Below are 25,232 nucleotides of genomic sequence, written 5' to 3' on the forward strand. Positions count from 1 at the left end.
AAAACGTGGACGTGGAGCGCTAGTGTACGGGGGAGATCGCCGGTCCCACGCAAAAGGTCGGCGTGGCCCGCTCTCACGCTTCTCTCTGGCGCGCGTCAGGCGACAGGTGTCCTCCTGGCTATACAGGTGTTCTCTTCAGTCGGCCAGTGGTGGTCAGCGGCGCGCATTCGTGCGTGCGTGCGTGCATGCCTGCGTGCGTGCGTGCATGCGTGCGTGCATGCGTGCTCTCTCCGCGTTCCGTTCCGTTCCGTACCGTACCACTCGTACGTCTCGTGGCGCGAGAGGAAGGAACTTCTTGGCTTTCCTCTTCTTCTTTCGCGTGGTGCGCGGCCCCGCGAGTTCCGTTCCGTTTCGCGGGCGAGACTTTTTCCTCCAACGAGAAAGTGATATACCGCGCGCGCGGAGAACGATGAGAAGAAATGCGGCGGCGCGACGCCGTGTGTCGGAGCTCTGAATAATGACTCGGCCGAGGCGCAAAGTCATCGACTCGGGAATACCGAGAAGAAGAGAGAGGAGGTGAAGGAGAGAAGGAGAGAGAGAGAGAGAGAGACAAGCGATTCCTCTCTTCCTCTTGCCTTGATATCCTCATCATACATGCTGCTTTCGAATAAACGTTAAAATTTTCAACAGCGATCTACGCGCACGCCCGACCGATGGAAGGATGGACTCGCGTTCCACTGGGATATTATGTTAATCGCCTTTTACGGTCAGAATGAGGGAGGAAGAGCTCGAGATATCACTCAAGGTAATCGCGCGGAGCCGCTCCCGGTCTCTTCTTCCGTTCCCTCTCTCAGTTTCGTACTTTAACTGCGATTTTTTTCCTTTTCATTATTCTCTCTCCTGCCCCGTCTAGGTGTCCCTCCAAATTCCGCGGGACCCGCGTTCCGCGCCTCGTGTTCCGCGTGCAGAGAGCGTGCGGTGTGCGATAGAGCGCGACCGCGAAGAGGGACGGACGCGATTTTTCCCATTCGCGCTTTCGTCCGCCGCGATTTTCCGCCGGAAAGGAAAGTGCGGCCTCCTCGCGCATCCTCGCTGTAGCGCGCGTCGTCGTGCCACTATAATATGCGCAACGCCGTCACTATGTGTTTTCCGGCGAGGCCGCACCTCCACGATTTTTTTATCTGCTCCAAGCGCGTTCCTCGATGCTCGCTCGCGTCGCGACGAGTGTGACTTCTCCTCCCCGGAATAACTCGGTGGACAGACACGGGGTGTCCTAACGACTTAAACGAGATCGTCACACATTTCACGGATTCCTTCTACGAAAGGTGTTATATGGAAGTCTTGGAAGTAATTTTTCGAAGAAGGCATGCTTGAATAATATCATGGAGATCTCAATCAGCAGAAATACACCTGTACAATTATCTTTCGTTTCTTATTGTTAGCTAGAAAGAAGAAGTATGGAATTCGCTTTCTCCGTGATATTTACGTATAAATGGAACCGTTACCCGATGTTTATTCCGGTAATAATCACTTTGGCGGTCTCATTTGTACGCAAATTAACTCGCAACAACTCGAATCAGCTCGTTCGAATCATCATGACCACGATATTTATGCGCCGCTAACTCTATTTATCTGATCGCTGATTTTTTTTTTCCACGAATTTCATACACGAAATGCATCAACCGCCTTGAAAATTATCCGACTTCTCGGCGCGAGCGTCGCCGAGAGTTCGCGATGCTCGTCGAGAATCGACTCGATAAATTTCGCACGCGATTAACACGCGAGGTCGAACCCGGCGCGTGTAATTAATCGGTCGCGGCGGAGAGCTGAGCGGAGAATTCACGTATGCACCATATTGTATCATAACAATTATTGCTTAATTGAAAAATTAAATAATTAAGCTTCAAGCTTAAAATCTGGACAACTTGGAAAAACGAGTAAAAAAGGGGGATAAATTTTTTTATAAATTTTTATAATAGTATTCTATAATATTCATATATAGAAGGACGCAGGAAATAAAGTTTTGTACGCAACGATCGAGTTATCTCACGGCTGTTGACGCGTCACGTCCGACCCTTCAATCGCAGCCCGCGCTAAAGTGGTAATTCTGCAAAAAGAAGGGAAGCGCATGCGAGTTCGGTGCTGCTCCAGTGATCTCTGCTTATCTCCCGATTGCCGGTAACGGTACTTACTCGCGTTTTCATCGCATACCCGGCCTGTCCTTGCGGGAGACTGCAATGCATTCGCATTTTTCTTATCATATTATGATTTATACAGCGTGTCCCCGAATTGCCCGGATATATTATTTCAGTCGCATCTCTTTCCGATAGGATTTTTCTTGGCCGAGATATCGTGAATAGTCATCGCAACTCTCTACGCCGCATATCTTTGCGGCCGAGTTAGAAATTCTATACCTGATAGAAGCTCCCGCTCGAAATAAACCGACAAATGTCGCGCTATTGATTTGCGATCACTTTGCGATGGCACATTTTCGCTAATTGTAATACGAGAAAGCTGCCGTCATCCAGCGATTCTAAAGTCGAGAAACGTCATATATTTGACGTTTAAATTAAAATTATTAATATATAGTTCCGGGATAGGATCGTCTCGGAGCAGAGTCGACTCTCGCTCTCCCGGTACATAGCGAAACCAGTCAAACGCGGAGAACACGATTTACTTAACTTACCGCGGTTTACAGCTATCAGGATGGATAAGTTCAGATAAGAGTGCACGTGTGCGGAGACTGAAGGAAAAAAAAATCCGGCACAGATTAGACATAAATTTCACTGTATCGATGTTCGAAGAATATGCTTCGGTATACTTTCGTATACGAATACATTTCTGAAATTCCTTTCGTCGCTTTAAATCACAAAGTCTAAAGCATGTCGGTAGACGTGTGTGACATTGCCCTCGGCGACCGGTTTTTTTTTTATGGACTTATGTCTCTATCGATGTAACCCACTTCCTCACGCGACGCGCCGTCGGTCGCATTTGGTAAAAATTATTATTTGGGCCATTCGATGATTCGATCGATAGCTGTTAATTTATGTAAAATGAAAAGTATACTTAGTATATATTCTACGTGTAATTCTTCGATCGTTTATTCGGATAAACAGTAACATTAATATCTCTCTCGCTCAGGTGGTGATAGTGGGCAACGGCGCCGTAGGGAAGTCGTCGATGATTCAAAGGTTTTGCAAAGGTACATATACGAGGGACTACAAGAAGACGATCGGCGTCGACTTCCTAGAGCGTGAGATCGAGTAAGTATAATCGACTGGCGGAACGTGTCGAGTTGTTTCAATTCGAAATTAACTTGATCCGACGCAAACGCGACATTCGGAACACGAGCGAATCTATTACAAGTTATTTATTGTTTGGTTTAAAATCTTTAAGATTTAGGAAGATTGTATTGAGGAATATCGTGGACGTTATATAGAAAATAATCAGAATATATACAACATTTAGAGCAGAAGGGGATCCGTGAATGTTTCACATATTTTTCCAACGTAATCGTACAACGAATTCTAGTGCAGGCAAATTAAATTCGATTCGGATATTATGTCTACTGATCTGATTATTCGTTGTTGATCATCACATGCTATATACGCGTGTACAAGTTGAGAGCGACGTGCCTGAGAAAAACCCGATTTTAATCGTGCCAGCGCGAGCTACCGTGGGATACTTCTCGTATCCCCCTCTCGACGCCGAGTACCGACCGTAATGTCGGTCAATATAGGAAGGAATTTTTATCTCTGTACGATTCATCTTTTAATATCTATCCTGCTATTAGTCATTCTTCGTATGCCTTCGTAGCAATCATAAATTGCAGCAATTGGAATTAATTTAATGATATGCATTCGCACAAATAAAATTATTAGGAAGATAAGTCATTAAAATTATGAACTTCGTGATGACAGTAAAGTATTCGTAGCAAGCATAAATTGCAACAATTGGAATTAATTTAAAGACCATATGCATTCGCACAAATAAAATTATTAGGAAAATAAGTAATTAAAATTTAAATTATGAATTTCGTGATAGCAGTAAAATATTCGTAGCAATCATGTAAATTGCAAAAATTGAAATTAATTTAAAGACCACATGCATTTGCACAAATAAAATTATTAGGAAGATAAGTAATTAAAATTAAGATTATGAATTTCGTGATAACAATAAAATATTCGAGGAAATCCAAAGATAAACATTTTTTTCTAAGATTGCGAAGGATTAAATAATGCAGTAACGAATAACAATTTAAATAAATGCATATATAAATATATCTTGTGTTAACAGAGTCGACAGTGAGGATGTAAGACTGATGCTGTGGGATACTGCAGGGCAGGAAGAATTTGACGCAATAACCGCGGCTTATTATCGCGGCGCCCATGCCTGTGTCCTCGCTTATTCGGCGACCGATAGAGATTCTTTCGATGCTATTCCCACGTGGAAGCTCAAGGTACAAATCTATTAATTTTATTTAAAGTTAATCGAGGAATAACAGTTTCGTTATTTATTCCCCAAAATTTAGTTCACTTTAAACCCTTTTCCCATTGCTTATTAAAATTATCGAAAATTATTTACTACTTTTAATCAAAGAAAATCGACTTTAAACTGGCGGAAAAGACATATCTAGTTTTTCGGATATTTTGTATAATCTTCCTAAAATGTTCTCTTGTAGGTCGAGAACGAGTGCGGAGAAATACCCACAGTCCTGGTGCAAAATAAAATTGATCTCGTCGACCAGAACGTGATCGACCCGTGAGTGCGCGCTAAACAATTTCTATCGAGCAATTTCCTTAAAATGAAACTTGTATCTGAAGCGCCCGATATTACAGGGACGAAGCCGAGAGGCTCGGCCGCGCCTTAGGCTGCAAACTCCTGCGGACGTCCGTGAAGGAGGACATCGGCGTGATGAGCGTCTTCCGACACTTGGCGTCCCGATGCCTGCACGAGATGCGTCGCTGTGACGATGACTACCAGGACGATCTGAGATTATATTCGGCGGAGCCTAGGTCTCCTTCCGTCATCAGTAAGAGTAGATTCAATTGTATTGCACAGATCCGTAGCGTTCGTCTACAGTACGAGTGATGTTACGTCTCTTTCTCTCTCTCTGTTCGCAGGTGCATTTAGTCCGGATGGCTCAATGTGCGGTCGTAACGCCGGTAATGGAACGATAATCCTTCGGCCCGGCGGCAAAACGAAGAGTCATAAAAAACGAAATTTTGTGAAAAACGCATGTAGACTCTTGTAGCTATTTTCTCGTAGTGTACGTTAGGATAACGTTACATCGCGCTCCGAGTGTTGTACGAATATGTCAAAGGTACGGGTGTCTTGTAAATATATATAGTTTATTCTCTGAGAAGGCGTAAACGGACGGTGATTTACAGTGTCCGATAGTGCAAGTCTATTGTATTCTAATTAACGGCCTACAACGGTTTCAAACACATAGTACGCATAACATTTGGGAAACTCATTAAACGCAATAGAAATAATCACCATAATTATGCTCATAACGTTTTTAACCAAATGGTTGTAGATTATGTAAGGTACGGAAGAAGATTAATCGCAAAATATTAACTGCAGCTGTGCGTACCCGCAAATGCGGAATGGGAATAGTAACGTAACACGAATATGACGCGTAAATTTGTAAATATCTCGCCATATTATATTAATCTTTAAATTGCATCGCATCCAAGGACCAAATTATCAAATTAAGATTTTAATGTCGATATGAACGTAGCGTTAAATAACGACGGTAATAGTAATTTAATTAGTATTATTTACAGATTAGCGCGTCGATATTACTTATATCCAAATCCAAAATATAATAACTTAAGATCAAGTTTGATTTTGCAAAATTTGAAAATCAACAAACTAAAAATGCATTCCAAACACGTATTGTGATTTAAGGCTTTTGTTTCTCCTATTGTACTGAACTACTATGCTAAAAATGAAAAATCATATGCATTTCTTTTTTCTTTCACATGTCTCACTTCTGACGTCATTAAATTAGATTATAGTGAGAAAGTGAAAGCCTTAAACACAAACAAGTTAGTGTAAACTATGATTTTCTAAGACAATAATATATTACAATAAGTTACTTAATAACTAATGTAATATTTTTACTTATTTGTAATATTACAGAACACAATAAAATCTCTGTACATTTTGCTAAAAATAAAATAATCCTTGATAAGCGAATCTTGATAAGAGGCGCGATAAGTGAAAAATAAAGAAAAAGGGATTTCAAATTCAAAAATTAATCAAATATCTCGAATCAGGAGAATTTATATTGGACAATAAGATAATGTAACCGTTCTCTCGTCACACTCGAAACATTAATCAGCCACTGATGTTTCACAAAGGTAAATACACGATCCTATTAGAGTGAGAGTGTAAAGAGGCCCATTTACTTTATATTTTCAATGTTACATTATTCACGTAATATTTAAAATTTTACAGTTACGGTTGTACACATCCTCCAGAAATTCCTGTTTATTTCAAAACGTACAGATTTGGAAAATGTTATCGAACGCTTTTTCAAAACGCTTTTCCTTATACTTTTGTAAAGCGCCGAAATGCCAAGTACATACCTTAAAATATGCTTCATGGAATCACATAAACGCCGAGAATCGATATCGAGTATCGTTACAAGATTAAATCCAATCGATCATTGTGCATTCTGTACACAGCTAAGCGTTCCATTCGAAGCAGCTATTCGTTAAGTGGAAGAAAAATGGAGACTTAGCCGTGCAGAAAAGGCGCAAAGAATGCATCTCTCTCTCAAGTGTCTCTGAATTCGCTACACAGCGCTAGACCGTAGAGAAAATCCTCGCCATTCGCGAATACTCGTATGGAAAATGAGGCAGATTTAAATCGGCTGAACAATCTGTTGGTGTTATTTACTGCGTCATCTCCAAGATGTGCATCTTATCGATATAATCAAGCAATCCCTGTAGTCTCTTCTTGACACGCTTTTGATCGTCCAACGTGCATCCAAGAATAGCAGTCTCGAAGATTTTGTCGGAATGTCCTATGCTGTGCGAGGAGCACGCGTTCATGAATTCCGCGCATCGCTGCCGAGTGCCGTTTGGGTCCTGCCGCAAACCTATGACCAAGCTGTCAATCAGGCCGTTAACCTAGAAATAAAATAATATTCGATTGCTCATTGAATTATAAAATTACACCTTTATAAGATAACCGAGTCTTAAATACCTGATGTAACGCTTCTTCCTGAACATGATCTCGCTGGACTGTGACCAACACATCTACAGTGGAACATCGCATGGACAATCTATCGGCATACCTCAAGATATCGTCCCTATCAGCTGGATAAAAAGATATGCGATAGGTATTTTTAATATCATTTCAATTTACATTTAATTTGGAACGTATATAATAAATGTTTAAAAAAGTTACTGCCGTTTAATAAGTAACCTGTGTAATCCTCTGTTATTTTAATGTTTCTTTAGATTTTCATCCACGATCAAAAGTGATAATCCTATAACTATTAGAAACACGTGCAACATGAGAATACTATATTATACTGATCACAGAATAAAAAAATCACTCCGAGCAGTAAAATCTCTGACCTTCTCCCTTTACCACTCGATATTTAATCACAATTAAACCGAAATATTTTGGGGGTCTCCCATTAATCGCCGGTGAAGTAAATCAAGTTGTCCACTCACGTTCCTCGAGGGTATACAGGATGTCGTTATTCCTGAGGGTGTCCAACGTCGTCAGCAGACCGTCCTTCTCCTCCATGAGCCTAGCGGCATCCTTCCGCAATTGTTCGACGTGCGTCTCAATGTGATCCAGCAGGCCGACTAACCTGTCTTTCGGTTTCTGCTCGTTACTGCTCGGCTGCTCCGCGCTTTCCATGCTGCGTCTCCTCGTCTAGCCAAGCATCGACTTCCCCGGCGAGGGCGGCGAGACGAGACGGGCCTGATCGGATCCCTCGGCGACCCTCGACAACGTCGATGCGAGCCACGATCGTGTGTGTGTGTGTGCGCGTAACTCCCGAGTCCTGCGAACTCGCGCGACTGCGTCAAGGTTGAAGGTTGGTCGAGATCTGCTAAATGTTGCGTGTTGTATAAGTTGTATTTTACTCACGCTCCAATCGACTCGACCGATCCGGTCGAATGCGAATAGTCGCATAAATATATATGACGAAAAAACCGGAAGCACGAGCGATGTCTTACGACTGGAAAACGCGCGATCCGTCCTGCGGTCCTAGCGGTGAATTATTTCCTCTTACGCGTTGCAGGCCGTCCAAGCCGATATGAACGAGATAACTGCCATCCATGAATGATTCATAAATAATCTAAAATCAACTTTTATATATATTATATCTCAAATTAGATATATATACATATATATATATGTATATATATATAATCTAATCACATTATACATACCTGTACATACATATATATTATGTATGTATATACGTTATTTTATTTGCAAAATAAAAGCCAGCTGTATTTTTCTACATAAATCTTCCTTGTTGAAATTTTTCAAACCGTAAAAGGACTATATTATTACTTGAGCAACGTGTGTCCTGCTTTACCGATGAACAGCTGGTCGATCTCTGTTACGAAAATTATAATTTTAATTCCTCAAGAATTTATAACTTTGCACGCAAACATGTTCCCCGATAATATTTTCGTCATCTATACATATATTATTCCCGTCAAAATTGTACCCTACATTCTTCCTGAAATTATTACCTAGATTTTGCCACTTTCCCATTTCGAATTCGATTGTTGATTCGATCATTTACAATATTTATATATAACATCGTGGATTTGACTAGCTTGCAAAACCTAACCTAAGCTGACTAACTCGCGACTGTCGCGCACTCACGCACTCGTCCATTCGACCATTCCAACCTCGTTCCTTTTCGTTTCCCTGAACGTGCGTTCTGAGTGAGTATAACATGCCTTTGTGGAATTTATTTTGCATCCGTATCGTTCGTTCGTCATCGTTTATCATTTCGCAAAAATGTTCCTTCGCGCTCGTACGAAAAAGCACGATGTTTCATACGTCCTGAATCATTTCGCATTTCGCTACAAATTTTTCATCGAATTTTACTTCTGTTTCAGGGGGTCCAGCTAATTACGCTAATCGATCGCAAAAAATAATGGTGAGTGTAGTAATATGTGCCGTTTAACTTTGCTACATTTTACGCGTTTTCGGATACGCACGAAAGCATGCTTTACCTCGCTATGTTGACGTTAAGCTATAATATTTGCGACATAACCTTAAAAAAAAGTTGCTCAAATTAAAGATAAAAAAACATTCTAGAATAAGAGACTCTGTACCAAAGTATCCACAGAAATGGCAAAAGATCAGACAAATCCTCCAGTCGGAGGAAACTAACAAAGAAAAACAGCTCAAGTCAGTAGGTGCATAAAAATATTTTGTTTTGTGTGTTTTCAGCCACGAGAAATCAAAGAGATCAAGGACTTTCTGCTGAAAGCCAGGAGGAAGGATGCAAAGTGTAAAATATCTTTTTCATTAGTTAAAATGTTTCTTCCCTTTGTTTTGCGTAAATATAATCGTTTCCCCCTGTTCTTTCTTCAGCTGTGAAAATCAAGAAGAACGCTGACAATGTCAAGTTCAAAGTTCGTTGCTCCCGATTTTTGTACACTCTCGTAATCACAGACAAGGAGAAGGCTGAGAAGCTCAAGCAGTCCTTACCACCAGGTATAATAAAAACTTGACAATTATATTTTATAATTGGAATTGACAACGTAACATCTTTTAATGTTTCTTTGTAATATTCTTCATAATTTTAGTAGATATTGTAATGTTTAAATAACAAATTTTTGGATTTACGTTTCTAGTAAATATGTAATTTTTTTTTTAAGGTTTGCAAGTAAAGGAAGTAAAAAGGAGTGAACGTGTATAAATGGCTAAATAAACAATCTTCTTAAACACGAGTATTTTTCTTTTAATTTCCTTATGCTAAAGTTATAATAAGACTATTATATTTTGACAAATCAGCAATTCACTATTTGCTTGTTTCATTGAAACACGTATCTTCCAATGGCTTCCATTTTTTTTATATATATAATAGAAGGCTCTTTAAAAAATATCTTTTTGGAAAAAATACGATTGCATTTGATATAGTTGATATTAAAATTAATATTGCATAACGACAGTAAAAAGCTCGAATAGATAAAAAGCGATTTCAAACAAAATGCTTCTGTTGGCTACAAATTGTGAATATGTATCCTAATCGTAATGTAAAATAAAAAGGCGGTGTGAAAGCTCAAACAAGTTATCTATTCTGTGTGCTACATCTCTAAAAAAAAAATAAACGATACACCTTATCCGGGAGAAAATAATAGTCCTCTCCCTTTTCGTATAACTTCAATGAACGAATTATAATTTTTTTTCTTTCTTAAAACTTCTCTCTTCATAACCAATTACATCAAAAGCGAAAAAGAATATGAACTTCCTCGCGTTATACATTTAAATAAATTTCTTTTACTACGTCACACAATCGCGCGCGCGCGATAATACAAATATTCTGACAACTATAAGTCTTTCTGTGTAATACACATATATGTGTACATATATTGATTACTTCTTATTCACACGGACTCTTTACCTCCTCAGGGAGAGGCCTTATATATATTACATACTTCTAATATTCTAATATCAAATTATTCGTTTGGATATATTTATTTTTTGTTTCTTTCTGTCAAACTGTCTTCCATTCTTTTTGTAGAACTACAAGCTATATGTGTGTATATATATATATAAATATATATGTATATATATATATATATTTATATATATATATTTATATATATATAAATTCTTTGAATAAAATAAAGATATTGGGACTGCGATAGTCTTCATTCGTCGCACTCGTGATAAGTTGCTCTGCAAAAAAAATTACATTTTTATTTCTAATAAAATGTAATTAAAATTTATGATTGCGATAATCGCGATTGAAAGTGATTAAGTACCTTTGTTTGTCTATATTGCGTTTTGATAACCTTCTTCCATGGTCGCGTGTCGCCAACGTATATCGTTTCGTATGTGCCGGATTCGTTCTGAGTTCCCGCACTCCGGAAGTCTTCGCCTTTTCCACCTTTTGCATAAACTTTGAGATGAGTTCCGCGCAATTCAGGTTTTTCTCCGGCTCCCAAGTGTCGTCGGTTGCACTAAATCCTTTCCATCTGATTAGAAATTCTTTCATGCCATTTTTCTTAAAGCGTACCTCAATGATTCTTTCGACCTCAAATTCCTTTGTCTCCTTGTCGTTACTATTTTGCTCGTCTAGAAGAATGACACAAATGCAGATTATTTTCATAATAAATAATATTTCAAGATTATAAGTAATGACATACCATTTTCCGCTTGCTTCTTAGAAGTATTCTTGGATTTTTTGGATTTATCTGTTTTTGTCATTTTTATTTCCTTTTCCTTTTCTTTTTCTAGAAAATCTTCTATCAATTCAGGACAATTCAGATCCTTCTCATTTTCCCAAGTGTCTGCAGATTCTCCATAACCGAACCACCTTACCAAAAACTGTCGACGGCCTTTAATAGTACGAATATTCATGAGTTTCTCGACCTGTAAAAAAAAAGTTTCACATTTTTAACAAATAAAAAAATCTGAAGTTTTCAACGTTTCACAAATATTATTAATTATTGTCTATATCAATTATTATTTTATATTATACAGAAAACCCTTCAAAATTCACATGCATACAAAATACAAAAAGTTCTTGAAACTTTATGTAATTTTTTTTATTTTATAATTTTTTTAAAGCAATTAATGTTTAAATAAAATCGACTTTTTTAACATTCTATTGTAAAAGGTTCGTTCATTCCTGTTGCTAACTTTACATATACCTCGTGCGCGATTCCCTTCTGCGCGACATTCATTGGATGAATAAAAAAGGAGGGACATGCGATCGACCAATGATCTCTGTGCAAAGCAAACCGTCACAGACGACGGTAAACCTAATCAACAATCAACATTCCGAAAATCAGCTACGCAAGGGAAAATTAAAATATGTAAAATACTTTTCAGACGTATAATGAGGAAATTTACTTTGCGATAATCTCCAACCGATCGCTCATTTGCATTATTAATTTAAACGTAACCGGCGATCGGCTACAACGCGCGCGGATAGACGAAGAATACGTGTAAAATAAACACCGCCATACCTCGTACTCGTTCTCGAGGTTGACAGATTGGTCGCGGGCGGAGGTGGACGCTCGCTGATCCTCCTTCCTCTTGCGTTTACTCGGAGGCGGTTTCCCCGCCATCTTCTCGCCGTTTTCCCGCTTCTCCGAGTCTACCGCCGCGGGGTCGCCGGCGTCCGGCGTCTCGGCGTCGTCGTCCGTGTGCGCCGCCGACTTTTGCACCGACGATACACCGCGCGACGAGCGTCTCTTCGTCGCGGACTTTTGCGCATTGTTGTTGTTCCTGCCGGCCTGAGTCTCACCGTTGTCGCTGCCCGCGCGTGCGCCGACATTTTCCTCCGACCCGCTGTCGCTCGCCGTATCGGACTTTTTATGCTTGTTCTTCATACCGAGCCGACGCATAATACCTCCACGATTCCGGTTGGTTCTCGACCCGCGCTCTCGGATCCTACGATTCCCGACGACGATTTCTTTACACGACCTATGCCTATCGCACCACTGGAACCTCTCTCGCTTCTCCTTCTTTCCTCCTCTTCTTCTTCCTTCTCCTCCGCCTTCTCACCCCCTCTTCAGCCCCTTCGCGCCTTCTCGCGGTTACTCTCGCTCAGCCGGCCTTCCTCCGGGCCTTCCCCTCGCTCGTTCACGAGAGAACAGTAAGCCGATTCCCTTCCCGCCGCGTTCCGAATTGCTACAAAGAGGAAGTTTACGCTCTCGTCTCGTATTCGGCAACAGTGCGCGGCTGCGCGCGCATTTCAGCTTTTTATACACGTCTGCACGCGAGTACTACACGCACGTCCGTGCGTATTTGTCACGGAGAGTACCAGGTACAGTCGGTGTCACAAATCGTAGAGAACGCTCTTCAGGCGGGACTTTGATGCGCATACGTGAACTACGTCACCAATCACGTGATCGACTTCGACAGACTCGGGCCAAGATGCAAGGGTCCGTTTTTGCAGCCTACTTAACAATTTTGTTAAATTTACCTCAGCCTTAACCTTGGAGTTCGGACAACACAAAGTACAAAATCGTGACATAAGACGTCATAAAATCTTATGTCTTGATTTAAGAATTTATGTTGATAATACGTCGCATTATGTTAATAACGTTTATTTTTTTTGCCAGGAGGGGACCTGTGTCACCTTTTATTGTAACAAAATATACATACGTGATCGAAATGATGACATATGCGCGAACCAGATGATCTGACAAAGGCTGATCTCTTCGCTGTCGATTGTGAGTGCAGATTGATATAATATACTTTATAAAGATTTTATTACTTTTAATACTTAAAATTTTGCTGTAAATTATATTATTGTACCTGTAAAATTTCCTTATAAATTTATCTCTCCATGTAATATCAATTGGATCAGGAAGAAATCGATAACTTACAGAAAAAAAATACAAATTTCTGCCAACAACTCATCCCAATAAGAGAAGAAAGTCGGTCTTCGGTTTGAATTACCAATTCTTATATTCAATTTTAATAAAGTTGGCGTGCGACTTCAAGTCCTGCTTATTCTGTGCCCCGCGCGTGTAAATGCCAAGTATTTCCGAAGGATTGATTTTCTATTTGTCCTATATTTTTTTCTTCCTCCTCCGAACGCGACACTACTGCATTAAGTAAAATTAGTAAAATATGATTTGACAATGATTGTATCTCTAATTTTAACGATATTTCTCCCAATATATTCACTTTATCAGCCAGCGTATTTTTTCATTTTCTTTTATGTTACCGAAACTGCAAGAAGCTGTATCGTCCGGACTGACTTCCGGTTAACTTCCCCTCACCCCGGTGACGAGGATGCCCCGTGTTCGACCGTTCGTTTCACTTACACTCTCTGCACTTCCGTTTCTTCTCCTCAGAAACTCTCCTTTCGAAGTTCGATATACATCTTACTTCACGCTTACTTCGTTCGCAACGCAAAAAGTGCAGACGAGTGCAGCTGAACGATGCCCATTTTATGGCGTACGTGTGCGTCGTAAAACCCGTTGGAAAGATCGATTGACTCTTCTAGCGAATCGGCGAAGCCGCTGAATGAGCGACGAGTCGCTGATAATTGTTGTCAACGTGGAACACGAAATCGCACGAGACGCGGCCGTCATACGCTAAACTACGCTAAATTTACACTATACCTTTAAGGACGAGGCGTCTTCCACCACTGCCGGCCTTTACACGAAACGGCCATGTTGATCGCGGATGTTACCGGAAGACAACGGTGCAGTTTGAATTCGTCATCGAATCGATACATAAAATGGCGTTGCACGAATTTCAGCCGAGTCACGATAACGCGAGGGACCATATCTTCGTTCCCCCTCTCGAAACTCCCGCTTTAATAATTAATCACGGCGTCGTTCGTGTCTCTGCCAAATATATATATCTTGAAAAGGAAAAAAACAAAAACAAAAATTAAAAGCAATTTATTCAAAAGCACCCGAGGCACCCTCTCTCGCAGTACGTCACTTTAAAGATCGAGCGCAATTGCCGTCTAATTCTAAAATGGAATTTGAAAAAAAAAACCCTTAAAAAATTCGATAATCTTAATTTCGATTAATTCTATTGATTTCTTCTAAGCATTTAATTGATCGCATTCGATCTTTTAATCGACATTGACATCATAAAATTTTTATTACTGACAATATATTAATAAAATATTATTCAAGATTTGTCAGATCGAACATTCGCATTCGCGATTCAGTCTAACAATAAGACTTGGCGAGGAGAACGATTGCACACCAATTTCGCTTACCTCACCTTCTCTCGTTGTCCTGACAACGTTGCGATCAAATCGTTTATCCAGCGCCGACTTGTTAGAATGTAATACCTCTCGCTTCCTCGTTCCCTCGTTCAGCTCGGTTCCCTTTTTCTTCATTATCAAAAAACGAATTCTCATCAGCATGGCCAAATTCGTTAGCACTTACGAAAAACCTCTGCCTCATATCGGCATGTCGGACTGGTACACCAAGCAATTTGAGCTCCGACAAAGCGCGGACGTCAGAAGATCCGAGGCCTGTCGATTGCGAAATTCGAGCAAGTCCGCTCGTTCCGAGGGGAACGTGAGAACGCAATGGGACATCTACATGAACGATGCTCGAATAGCGGACAGGTGACCGCGAGTTACTCTTGACAAACTCCACACAATTAATTTCCGATCAGTTCTTTGTCCCCTTGCATAGTTAGAGCACTTAGAAGTGACCAAGTTGCAATTGACTTCGTACAAACGAGAAACACAAACATTTGAGACGTACATTTTGTTTTGCCAGAGTGTTAGAGCTAGCGAGATGGAAGGACGTTCTCGAGGACCTGCTGCAAAAATTGCTAACCGAGATACGCTTGTTAAGCGACGAGAAAGCCAACACGGACAAGGACATCGAAAACATAGCTCATCCTCTGCGTATCGTCAGCGAATGCATCTCGATGAGGGACCGCCGTAGAGAAGCCGAGCTCACGTACGACGAGGCTGATATCGAGCTAAAAAAGGAGCTCCTCTTGATTGCGAATATTCACGAAGCACTGACCAAAAGGTGATCAAGAGCTGATGGTACATAACAGAAAGATAAAAAAAAATCCTTCTCATCTATTTCATTCTTTTTACTTACAACAGAACGCAGGCCGCGTGGGAAAAGTTGAATCGCTTGGAAGCCCTGAAATTCAAGTTGAGCTTGGACATAGAGGACAAAAATGAGACCATTAAAATAGACACGGGGAATCTCGAACTGGATCGCACTTGCGCGAATATAAGTTACAAGCCGTCAGTTATCGATAAGACAAGGTAAACCGTTGCTTTCTCCATATCGCAATCGCTGTATCATCAATTCGTAACTTGTCCCTTTCCACTTCAACAGTTCAATCACGTACGAGGTTTGGCTGGACCGGTGTCGTTGCTCTAAGTTATCAGCCGAAAACGAACTGAGTGACTGTTACGCTTTTCGCGAAGCTACACGTGTAACGCGGGAACATGCATCGAATGATATTAAAGCTCAGCAAGACGCGACGGATTACACTTTGAGAAAGAGAATTTATCAAACGCAAAAAGCCAGAAATGAGATGGAGTGGCAGAAGCTGAAGGTATGCATGGTCAATTACACTTCTCCCTATTTAAATTTTGATCAATTTTCATATGGATATATAGAATAAGAATAAATTAAGTAATTGATTTGAAGTAATTAATTTGACAATTTGACAAATATCAAATATAAAAAGGAGAACTTGTTCTTATCTGTGTTTCTCAATGTAAACAGGTGCAGAAGGAAATGGAGATGTTGGGGAACGAGATAAGCCAGTTAGAAGGAGCGCTGATAAGTAAAGTAGATGTGGTGAAGTGCGTCGAGACGCGACTGGAGAATCGCGTTTATCGGCCTGGCTCGGAGCTTTGCAAGGACGAAGTTGAATCAGGCTTGAAGAACGAAGCCCTGCAACTAAAACAGACCGAAGAGAATCTAATTAAGATGATCGAGCACGCAAAGTATGCATTTGTGTCTAATGTTATTAGATTCATTAATAGAGTTATTTGCCATTTCTTTTTTTTTTTTATTAAGTGCAAGCATTAAGTTTAATTAATTCTTCAGGGCAAACTACAACAGCCTGGAATCCCTGCTCATACGTATCGACATGAATTTGGAAGACAAACAGCACTCTCTGAACACCGAGGTCATGTGTCTGGACATGAGAGCATCGCTGAAGACGGGGGACAGATCACGTTTACCTAATGAGACGGATCGTAATATCGTCCTGACACGTCTGGAGAGAGAGATTCCACTGGAATCTTAACACCACTTTGCACGTCTGTTTGGATCCATTTGGAATTCGAAAACCCAACAACTTTGCAGCTACCATAGTCTTAACATTTAATAGACTTGTCCGTCCTTACTTGTATCATGCGAGAAAACAAGAATCTCGAGTCGAAATTTGATAAATACTTGTTAGATTTGTGAGTCCAATTGAATCTAACCTACACGCACGTCAGCCTTACCGAATTTTATTTTCCATTTGTATTTCGGGAATCATACTCTTGCGTGTCTCTTTCGTAGATTACGTCGATGGATTACGTGCGAAAGAAGGTTGTTTATATTATTTAGAAATGTTAATTTGACCATATATATATTTACGAACGATCGCGCTAACCTATCCTGTTTTGAGACGCGATGAAGATTTGTCGGTAATGCAATCGAGCATGTAGTTCCATACTCTCGACGCTAGATGGCGCGAAAGCGCAAAGCGGTGGTACTTCTCCGTGGAGACGAGTCGAGTGACTGGGAAGTAACAGAGGCGGTCACGAGAGGTCACCGGTATTATAAAAAAAAAAACCGCGGCTGCTTTACAGAGAGATATACCATTTCGCATATATTTAAATTACACAACACACAAATTACAGCGTAAACATTATAGACAGACCGTAAAGTCGAGAGTAGGAGGTGCGTAGAGAAATTTGATTTAGCGCGCATCGGAGCGGGCTCGCGGTCGACTACTATTGCTGCGTATCTGCAAATGAGGTATATTTCACATTTATAATATAATAGTATATCGTAAAGTCGATCCAAAGGCAGGACAAGCGGGATCGCTATTAGCGGAGAAGAAGACGAAGGGAAGACGAGACGGAAACGAAAAGGGGGAGGGAGGAAGGGGAGAGAAGACGAGATGTGGATGACGAGATGAAGGAAGATCCGCGACACGCGTGTCGCGAATCGGGTACGAGCTAGGGAAAGAGGGATGACGACGACGACGACGACTCGAAAGAGTCAATTTGGAAGAATGCGGTGACGTGAGATAGGCAGAGATTAGGCGGAGATAGACAGATATAAATAGACACGTTACTTCGTTTTTCCGTCTAACGTTCGTAACTACGTAACTACATAACGATCCGATCGATCGATTTTATTACAACGATTCGCGCGTTGTATACAAAGCGGCGGACTATACGGACAGAATTTTTGGCCTCCTGCGCTGCGCGCGCTCCTCCCGAAGGTGGGACATGCTCGCGTATCGGAACGTAACGGAACGTCCGGATATACGCGAAATCGCTTTTCGCCGACGCCACTCTTTCTCCGCGCGCGCGCCAGGGACGGACGAGAACTTTTCGAGGCCTAAAGCTGGACTCTGTCCGGCTTCTCGTTAGCGATAAAACGCGTTAAAGAGAGAAGATGCATCTCTGTCCTTATAATTAAAAAAAAAAAAAAATTTTGGTTGATATTTCGGAAAAGTTACATCGAGGTCTTTGACAGCGTTTAGATTTGGAGACAAGTCTTTGGGCATACGGAGGCATTATCATAAGCGAGGAGCTGCTATTAAAGGGACACGTGCAATTGAAAGAGATTGTTCATTATTCGAAAAATATCTCGCCAAGTTTTCAGCGATTCAAGAGATCGAGACCTAAAGGAATTAATCGTCTCCTCGACGCGAGCATCCGTCCCTGACTATCGCTACAAATTTTCGTCTCTCGCGTTTTCGCGCAAGGCGCGCACGATTTCAGACGCGAAAAGGGTGTACGTGTACAGCCTTTCGCGCGAAGCACGGTGAACGACGAGCGATGGATCGGATCGAATCGATCGGAGCACGCGTGAGAACGAATTATTCCCGGCCCATCGCTTCGCGTAATATACAGATAATATTACACTAGCTACATGGCTATCAGATGCGTATCTTCTGCTTTTTCCTCTGGTTTTTTTTTTACACGTATACACAAGCGCATACATATAGACTACCGCGTGTGTAGAATACGCATATAAATACACACACTCGCAATATAGCACACACGGACGCAAACACATTCGCCCACACATACATACACGTGCACGCGCACATCGACCGCCATAAGACACCTTATCTCTTCAAGACTACGCGAATTTGTACATAAGGCATCACGATATCGTGTCGTTTCTCACATAAACGAACGTGATAACGGGCGAAGCGTGATACTCGCTCTTCTATCTATCTGTTTCTGCTATCGAGGTGGTTCGGCAAATATCGGGGCGAATTTCGCGTTAGAGCACACGACTATCGAAAATGATGACGCGGGACGATGATGCGTGATGCGCGCGCGCGGCGCGAGACGCGGGATTAAGCTTCTTCGACTTTAAGCTCGACCGTGTGCGGGGACGATCGTTTACACGCCAAACAGGATATCTCGGAGTCGCGCAGCCAGCTTCGAGATAGCGATAATTTCGAGATAGCGTTGCTTTAATCTGGCAAAATCATTTCGCGAGAGACTCGACAAGCGTCGCGAGACGCGTGACGGCTCGTATACCAGCTTCGAAAAATATATGAATGACGATTAGCGGAGCTTCTTCCCCACTTGTGCGACAAGTTGAAGCTTTTGTAAATAAGAATATGTAGAAAAGATTACGGGGGGAACACACACGTGCACATATGGGAGTGAAAAAATTCTTATCATCCGCGAATGCAAATATTTCGCGAATGCAAATATTTCAAATAGAACCGCGTAGTATATCAGGTCAGATTCGAGGTAAACGTTTCGAGGTGAATGTAAAAGATCGGTAATATATAACCTGCCTTTTAGAAGACGGATGTTTTCGCTTTTACTTTCCAAGAGCATTGGCTTCACTTCTCGCATCGCACGAGTCGACGCGGCTCGGGTCCATCCCGTCTCGGTGTGAAGTTTATACGCTTATAGTTTACCGAGGAACGGGGATTGTAATATCCCTCACTCGGACTCACTTGTCCGTGAGTGAGTATATACAGCGCTATGACGAAATATTTCCTCGCGATCACCACCCACACCGAGGATGTATTTCGTCATGACTGCTTAACCGAACGGTAGTGAGCGTAACCGAAGCGATCGACTCGAGACGGCTCGCTTCAAGAGCGTATATATACGATTGATGCTCCGCTGATATGTATAATATTGCGAATCGGGACCGACGATCGGGTTCAGAGCCGACTCCGAAACTATATAGCGGCGGAATAATCCGTATCGAGGACGATGCACAAAGCAAATTCGATTGCATCGGGACGATTGCGTAAACGAACGTGAGTCGAAGAGTGCTTTCGTTCGCGGATCGAAAGTCAATTTGAAAAGAATCGCTCAATTCGCAGCTCTCCGGTGAATCGATAGTAAACGTGAATGACGTACGGAGAGAAGCGTATATAGAAACAAACGTAAATACATGCAACATCTGCAATGCGTGATGTCATAGATATCGCTCTGTTTAGAAATTACAATATTATTTGAGAAAAGAGTTTTTTTTCCATTTTTTTTTCTTTGACAATTTCTACACGTTTCTATAAACTCTCGATGTTTTCCAACTAACGATGTTTTCGAAAAGTTCCGCGCCTCGAAGCCTGAATGGCGAAAACCACGCAGCGCGCGCGTCCAAACACAGGTAGTCGAGAACGAACGGGAAGCAAAGAGAGGAGATTTCTCTCCTTCTCCTTCTTTCTTTCTCTGCCCATATACTCTCCCTCTCTCTTCACTTGGTGTGCTGCTTCGGGAGGTGCCGCTTCATGTGCAGCGCGAGATGATCGCTCCTGGCGAAGGAACGCTCGCAGACCGCGCATTTAAAGGGCTTAGCCCCGGTGTGCTTGCGGTAATGCCGCGTCAATTCGTCGCTCCTGGCGAATCGCCACTCGCATTCCGGCCATTGACACTGATACGGTTTCTCGCCTGAAACAGCCAACAAGAGCAGAGACATAAGTGAAAACGTGCATGACGATGCGTGTCTGAGAGCGCGATCGCAATTATTACGAATAATGAGCTGTTGGGAATCGCTGACTTATTAGAGTTATTAGACGATTAATTCTTAAGACTATACGCAGGTAATTTGATCCGTCATTTGATAATTTTCTACCGAGATAAAATTTCTTTCAGGAGTTTTATTAATTCCTGTAAGGGAATCTAAATCTCTTTTTTTTTTCTTTTACATATATTCTTCTGCCATTTCTAATGCAAAATATGTATATATGTATGTTTCAAGATATACATTACAGTAATCTTTTTGTATTCGAGTTTTTTTTCACGGATTATTCTGCTCGAAAGTGCGAAAGCGTATCGACCGATATACATATATATATACGCGGGGGATCCGATCGGCGCCGCGACTCTCGAATGTCTCACGAGCAAGAGAATTCCGTTCGAGTTTCGAGACGGCGGCGACCTATTAGAGAACAAAGCGTTGCTCTTTGTGAGATAGAGCCGCGGGATGCGGTACACTTAGGTGTATACCCCGTCGCGCCTCTCTCAGCTGCGAGAGATGCAGCACGGTGTGACCTTTAACTGTACCTGCATGCCGCAACACGCTCACCTGTATTCTAGCGCAATCGCGCCGGCCGGACCGCGCCGCGCCGCGCGAGCAAGCGACCGCGCCGAATGCAACCGGCTAATGCAAGCCAACATGCCCGCATTCCGCCTCAGCTTCGCCGATTATCGAAGAATATGTCTTCCTTATTGTTATTACACGCGCCCGTGGCGGTATTACCTTCGTAAACGGCGCGGGATTGAGAGCTCGCGTGTGATTGACGCTAAAACTTACGATATTGGATGCTCGGGTCAAAGTAGGCATAGACGTAGATCGAGCTCAAATAATTGACGTTTAAAGAATTAAAGCGAGACAAGTTGACGACTCAAATTGTAAATATGGTTAATTCCGCATTAAAATTTCGCATTAAAACAATATAGCGAAGCACAGAATAATTAATATATCATGTTATTATAATCGAGAGTCAGAATGGATCCGCTTTAGACTTCGACTTACAATTAATCCTTAAAACGCATCTCGTGTACAAATTACCTATACGCGATTCGTGCTGGCTGTAAAATGTCTCCTACGCCAAGCAGCCTGTCCTATTCGCCTCTCCGAGCCGTGCGCGAATTCGATCGCGACGAAAGATTCTTTCGCGATGCGCGGAACGGTGAGTAAAAGGAGCGAGTGCTAAGCGAGTAAAAGCGACCGCGCGCGGCGCGAGGCGGAGAGGCTCGACGGGGGATCCGAGGGAGGAGGGCGCCGGGAGGGCGAGCACGCACGCAGGAGAGGAGAAGAAAGAAACTCGATAGCTGAGAGATACACCCACGCATCCTTCTAGCTCGTTCCTGTTCCTCTCGCGCGGCTATACGGAGACGACCCTAACCGGTCCTCGCCGCCGCAGCCGCCCTGCGCCGCCGAGAGTTGCATTCAGCGCTGTGCAGCATCGCGTCGCACCGTGCCACGCGACGCACGGCCCAAGGAACGGTACTACTACCACGAGCGCTATCCATTTACGGTATCGCGCGCGTTCACGTGAGAATTCTTCTCCCGCGGATCACCGCCGGCGAGAACGCGCGACTCCGCGGCGAAATTTCCTCTCGGTTCCCTGTCGGCTGACATTAGCAGGTTCATTCCTTCTTAAAACGTTCCTATTACCAAATCATTACAGAAAAAAAAACTCTCTTCGCGGACTAACTTAAACGTCTTAAAATAAACGTCTCAAAATATGCAATTTCGTGCAAGAAAATAATAAGAATGAATCGAAATGGAAAGTCAATGTGTAAGAATATATATTATTATCCTTCCCCTAATGATATTCTCTGAGTTTAAGTATTCGATAAAATTCTTGATAAAAACGCGAAGCATGGAATGTATGTAAACGTTGAGATTTAGTGGCGCGGGAGCTCTACGTGGCACATGTAATATTTGCGATTCTTCGACGACACTTTACACGCTCGAGGCTTTTATCCGTCTTATATAAAAGTTTATTTTTATTTACAAGAGATTCTCTTTAACATCCTTAACGGAATACAACGCAAAATTGCGAGCGCGATTTTCCTATTCGCATTCTTCGATTCGCGCGATATCGTAAGATTTATGATATTGCGTTACGAACCGTCTCCGCCGCAGTCGATCGGCGGATCCGGCGACACCTACGGGGCCTCCAGGCGTCCCCGTTAATTTTGGATCACTTTCACCCGAGAGCCGGCGGCGCTCCATTCCGCGGACAAGTTGCTTTCCAAATACGCTGCTTCCTAGCCCTACTTTGCTCCAGATTTCTTCAGCCACCGCGGGTTTTCTCGGGCGATGCCTGGGATTCTATGATTAATCTCTCGGCGATTAACGACAGCGTTTAAACTTTGATTACTTTGAGGTCAGACAAATATCCTAAAAATCGGACTGCTCAAGTATATGGTATATTGATCTCACGAGAAAATACCAGGAAATTATCAGAACGCAATAGCTTGATTAATGACACGATTCTATGGTTGATTTAATTAATTACAACATGAACGTAATCAATTACGGACTTTTACGTCATCATTCGTGTATGAGTCGCAATATTAATATATATAAATTATATGATATTAATTTTATATTTACCGCATCGACTGTGAGTCAACTGTCGATTATCGCATTAATTATTAAAGATTATTTTCGTATAATACGATAATTTTAGACGTTAATGAATTAATAACGAAGTCGAGACGTCGAACACACGCGGCTCGTGGCACACGGCGCATTCAAGCGAGGGTTCATTCACGAGCCTCGTCCGACAGACTCGCGCGCGCGAGGGCCACGTGCCCCCCCCCCCAGCTTCTCCTCCACGGCGAAGCGTTCCCCGCGTCTCGGCGCGCCCGTGTCTCGCTCGCCTGTGTTTGAGATCGCGCGACAAATTGAAATATCCTCGCATAATCTTGCATATCGATCGGTTCTCCGTTCTAATCGATCGACGGAATGTCTCGTTAAGAATTGTGATCTATGGACAAGATGTACACAAGTCGCAGCAAAGTGGTTGGTAGCGAATTAATTTATCTAACGCTGGTGTATGCATCGCGCGAGCGTAGAGAAAAAGATGCCCATTCGATTCAAATGTCAGCGGAGGGTGAACGAAGGCGGGTACGAGCCATTCGCGTATGGTGGTCGCGTGCATAATCATCATCTGTCTAAATGTGAATCCACGAAGCTTATACATTAGATAACGGAATGTTTACTCTGAATTGTTTTTTCAGTCTGTAATTAGAAGAGAATTTATTAATTGTATAGAAATAATGTTGAGAGAAAGCAAGCACGGGGCATGAAACAGAGGATAATTTTGGCGTGCGATGCGTCGCTCGCGTTTTTGCCTGCGCGGTTCCACCGATGCGATCTCCTCTCGCGCGTCTCCTTTATAAATCTTTAAATTTCGTTTCGTCCGAGACGATGACACGGGTTTACCGCAAAAACTCACCGAGGTATCAATTCGAAAGTGGTACATCGCACTTAAGATGCCTCCGGCTTGCATTCCGCGAGAGACTGCCGCGTAGGCACGTGTGCGGGAAGCACATCTCTTCGTCCTTCTCTCCCGCCCATTCTCATCTCTGTCGCTCTCACGGTATCTCTCGCTCTTTCGCGTGCGCTCCACGCGCGTGTGGGAAACTAGCATGCGTGTTCGTCCAGGTAGCACACGCGGCAGCAGGCGGTGTTGGTGCCGCGACTCGCGTCCGTGTGTTGGCGAAGCTTGGACACGGGTATAGGATGTGGGTCGGTCGCTAGCTTCGCTCTAACATAAGCGGAGAGTCGCATACCACGAGAGCTTCGTGCGTCCCTTACCACGTTTACATATGATAGAAGCGCCTTTGCGCGACACCGCGCGCAAGCGATGCTATAGTGGAGATGGAAACGAAGAGACAGAAAGGAGAAAGAGAAAGAGAGACGCGAGAGGAGAGAGAGAGCGAGAGAGAGAGAGAGAGAGACGCTCAGGACCGCGCCCTGCCCACGCGTAAACGTCGTCTGCGCTCGACCTCGCGCTTTCAAACTCTTCGTTTCGCTTCGCGTAGATGAGCTACATACCTAATTACCGGAGAATACACGGAAGCCCCTCCCCCTAATTTTAGCGTTCCCTCCCTTGTATATTATAGCAACAACGTGCCCGACGTGGTACGTCGAAATACAGCAAGCAGTTTTCACTCACCCGTGTGTATCCGCTGATGAGCCTTTAGGTGCGAGCTCTTCGTGTAGACTTTCGTACAACCTGCAATAGAGAACAAGGAGTTAGGTCGGAGGTCAAAGTTACGAGTGTAGAAATGATGAAATCAAAAACTTAAACGAAATGTCCGTAAAGTGTTTAATTGCGAAACTTCGGTATATGGTTTACTTTTCGAAATACATGTTAAAAATGTATCAATAATTATCAATAAATTAATCACACAATGATAAAAG

At 42.6% G+C, this 25,232-nt stretch overlaps 6 protein-coding genes and 2 long non-coding RNA genes across 12 annotated transcripts in view; 4 read left to right on the forward strand and 4 right to left on the reverse strand.

Annotated features, from left to right (window-relative positions):
* Positions 1 to 50: 50 nt before the first annotated feature.
* On the forward strand, positions 51 to 6,121 carry LOC105455413 (ras-related protein Rab-23). The gene is made up of 7 exons (XM_011698714.1): positions 51 to 516; positions 631 to 745; positions 3,082 to 3,203; positions 4,237 to 4,399; positions 4,622 to 4,701; positions 4,779 to 4,972; positions 5,064 to 6,121. Exons 2-7 carry the CDS (start codon positions 713 to 715, stop codon positions 5,192 to 5,194), a joined length of 723 nt encoding a protein of 240 aa, XP_011697016.1. The 5' UTR covers positions 51 to 516; positions 631 to 712; the 3' UTR covers positions 5,195 to 6,121.
* On the reverse strand, positions 1,896 to 2,897 carry LOC105455411. Its single transcript, XR_975113.1, has 3 exons — positions 2,627 to 2,897; positions 2,133 to 2,473; positions 1,896 to 2,047 (listed from the first exon to the last, which is right to left on the reverse strand). It is a non-coding gene; the product is annotated as an uncharacterized LOC105455411 (long non-coding RNA).
* LOC105455410 (BAG family molecular chaperone regulator 2) lies at positions 6,043 to 8,255 on the reverse strand. Of its 3 annotated transcripts, none has more exons than XM_011698712.1 (4): positions 8,059 to 8,255; positions 7,635 to 7,988; positions 7,159 to 7,271; positions 6,043 to 7,082 (listed from the first exon to the last, which is right to left on the reverse strand). In XM_011698712.1, exons 2-4 carry the CDS (start codon positions 7,825 to 7,827, stop codon positions 6,846 to 6,848), a joined length of 543 nt encoding a protein of 180 aa, XP_011697014.1. In that variant the 5' UTR covers positions 7,828 to 7,988; positions 8,059 to 8,255; the 3' UTR covers positions 6,043 to 6,845. The 3 variants fall into 3 exon arrangements, with proteins under 3 accessions (XP_011697014.1, XP_011697015.1, XP_011697013.1); XM_011698713.1 differs by having other exon boundaries at positions 7,635 to 8,017; positions 8,148 to 8,254; XM_011698711.1 differs by having other exon boundaries at positions 7,635 to 8,255.
* Positions 8,256 to 8,780: 525 nt separating this feature from the next.
* Positions 8,781 to 9,890, forward strand: LOC105455414 (60S ribosomal protein L38). Its single transcript, XM_011698715.1, has 5 exons — positions 8,781 to 8,873; positions 9,051 to 9,091; positions 9,388 to 9,448; positions 9,532 to 9,654; positions 9,819 to 9,890. Exons 2-5 carry the CDS (start codon positions 9,089 to 9,091, stop codon positions 9,857 to 9,859), a joined length of 228 nt encoding a protein of 75 aa, XP_011697017.1. The 5' UTR covers positions 8,781 to 8,873; positions 9,051 to 9,088; the 3' UTR covers positions 9,860 to 9,890.
* An 844-nt stretch (positions 9,891 to 10,734) lies between these two features.
* Positions 10,735 to 14,919, reverse strand: LOC105455417 (probable chromo domain-containing protein LHP1). 3 transcript variants are annotated; one of them, XM_011698720.1, is made up of 5 exons: positions 14,869 to 14,919; positions 12,138 to 12,804; positions 11,313 to 11,538; positions 10,929 to 11,241; positions 10,735 to 10,842 (listed from the first exon to the last, which is right to left on the reverse strand). In XM_011698720.1, the coding sequence occupies exons 2-5, from the start codon at positions 12,516 to 12,518 to the stop codon at positions 10,815 to 10,817; spliced, it is 948 nt and encodes a 315-aa protein (XP_011697022.1). In that variant the 5' UTR covers positions 12,519 to 12,804; positions 14,869 to 14,919; the 3' UTR covers positions 10,735 to 10,814. The 3 variants fall into 3 exon arrangements, with proteins under 3 accessions (XP_011697022.1, XP_011697021.1, XP_011697020.1); XM_011698719.1 differs by lacking the exon at positions 14,869 to 14,919 and adding an exon at positions 14,250 to 14,860; XM_011698718.1 differs by lacking the exon at positions 14,869 to 14,919 and having other exon boundaries at positions 12,138 to 13,232.
* On the forward strand, positions 12,966 to 13,350 carry LOC105455416. Its single transcript, XR_975114.1, has 2 exons — positions 12,966 to 13,058; positions 13,239 to 13,350. It is a non-coding gene; the product is annotated as an uncharacterized LOC105455416 (long non-coding RNA).
* Positions 14,920 to 14,990: 71 nt separating the features above from the next.
* LOC105455415 (tektin-B1) lies at positions 14,991 to 17,074 on the forward strand. Its single transcript, XM_011698716.1, has 6 exons — positions 14,991 to 15,220; positions 15,378 to 15,638; positions 15,719 to 15,886; positions 15,960 to 16,182; positions 16,356 to 16,579; positions 16,683 to 17,074. The coding sequence occupies exons 1-6, from the start codon at positions 15,012 to 15,014 to the stop codon at positions 16,882 to 16,884; spliced, it is 1,287 nt and encodes a 428-aa protein (XP_011697018.1). The 5' UTR covers positions 14,991 to 15,011; the 3' UTR covers positions 16,885 to 17,074.
* Positions 17,075 to 17,428: 354 nt separating this feature from the next.
* The window catches only part of LOC105455419 (early growth response protein 1), a 38,421-nt gene continuing 30,617 nt past the window's right edge, over positions 17,429 to 25,232 (reverse strand). The window contains exons 3-4 of the mRNA XM_011698722.1: positions 24,985 to 25,044; positions 17,429 to 20,734 (exon numbers count right to left, since the gene is read on the reverse strand). Of these exons, the coding sequence (XP_011697024.1) occupies positions 20,541 to 20,734; positions 24,985 to 25,044 (254 nt within the window). The 3' untranslated portion in view covers positions 17,429 to 20,540. The remainder of the gene's footprint in view (positions 20,735 to 24,984; positions 25,045 to 25,232) is intronic.

The sequence above is a fragment of the Wasmannia auropunctata genome, unplaced genomic scaffold (genome assembly GCF_000956235.1).
Source record: "Wasmannia auropunctata unplaced genomic scaffold, wasmannia.A_1.0 LD335903.1, whole genome shotgun sequence".
NCBI classification, from domain to species: Eukaryota; Metazoa; Arthropoda; class Insecta; order Hymenoptera; family Formicidae; genus Wasmannia; species Wasmannia auropunctata.

Excerpts from the sequence above, each read along its gene's own strand:
- LOC105455414 (XM_011698715.1), top strand. Across the intron at positions 9,449-9,531 it reads CAGGAGGAAGGATGCAAAGT|CTGTGAAAATCAAGAAGAAC; the intron begins GTAAAATATCTT and ends TTCTTTCTTCAG. Across the intron at positions 9,655-9,818 it reads CAAGCAGTCCTTACCACCAG|GTTTGCAAGTAAAGGAAGTA; the intron begins GTATAATAAAAA and ends TTTTTTTTTAAG.
- LOC105455415 (XM_011698716.1), top strand. The coding sequence starts at position 15,012 with ATGGCCAAATTCGTTAGCACTTACGAAAAACCTCTGCCTCATATCGGC. Across the intron at positions 15,221-15,377 it reads GATGCTCGAATAGCGGACAG|AGTGTTAGAGCTAGCGAGAT; the intron begins GTGACCGCGAGT and ends TTGTTTTGCCAG. Across the intron at positions 16,580-16,682 it reads AAGATGATCGAGCACGCAAA|GGCAAACTACAACAGCCTGG; the intron begins GTATGCATTTGT and ends TTAATTCTTCAG.
- LOC105455410 (XM_011698712.1), bottom strand. The coding sequence starts at position 7,827 with ATGGAAAGCGCGGAGCAGCCGAGCAGTAACGAGCAGAAACCGAAAGAC. Across the intron at positions 7,272-7,634 it reads CCTGTATACCCTCGAGGAAC|CTGATAGGGACGATATCTTG; the intron begins GTGAGTGGACAA and ends CTTTTTATCCAG. Across the intron at positions 7,083-7,158 it reads AGGAAGAAGCGTTACATCAG|GTTAACGGCCTGATTGACAG; the intron begins GTATTTAAGACT and ends TTTTATTTCTAG.
- LOC105455413 (XM_011698714.1), top strand. The coding sequence starts at position 713 with ATGAGGGAGGAAGAGCTCGAGATATCACTCAAG. Across the intron at positions 4,400-4,621 it reads TTCCCACGTGGAAGCTCAAG|GTCGAGAACGAGTGCGGAGA; the intron begins GTACAAATCTAT and ends GTTCTCTTGTAG. Across the intron at positions 4,973-5,063 it reads TAGGTCTCCTTCCGTCATCA|GTGCATTTAGTCCGGATGGC; the intron begins GTAAGAGTAGAT and ends CTCTGTTCGCAG.
- LOC105455417 (XM_011698720.1), bottom strand. The coding sequence starts at position 12,518 with ATGCGTCGGCTCGGTATGAAGAACAAGCATAAAAAGTCCGATACGGCG. Across the intron at positions 11,242-11,312 it reads TAAGAAGCAAGCGGAAAATG|ACGAGCAAAATAGTAACGAC; the intron begins GTATGTCATTAC and ends TCATTCTTCTAG. Across the intron at positions 10,843-10,928 it reads CGCAATATAGACAAACAAAG|AGCAACTTATCACGAGTGCG; the intron begins GTACTTAATCAC and ends TTTTTTTTGCAG.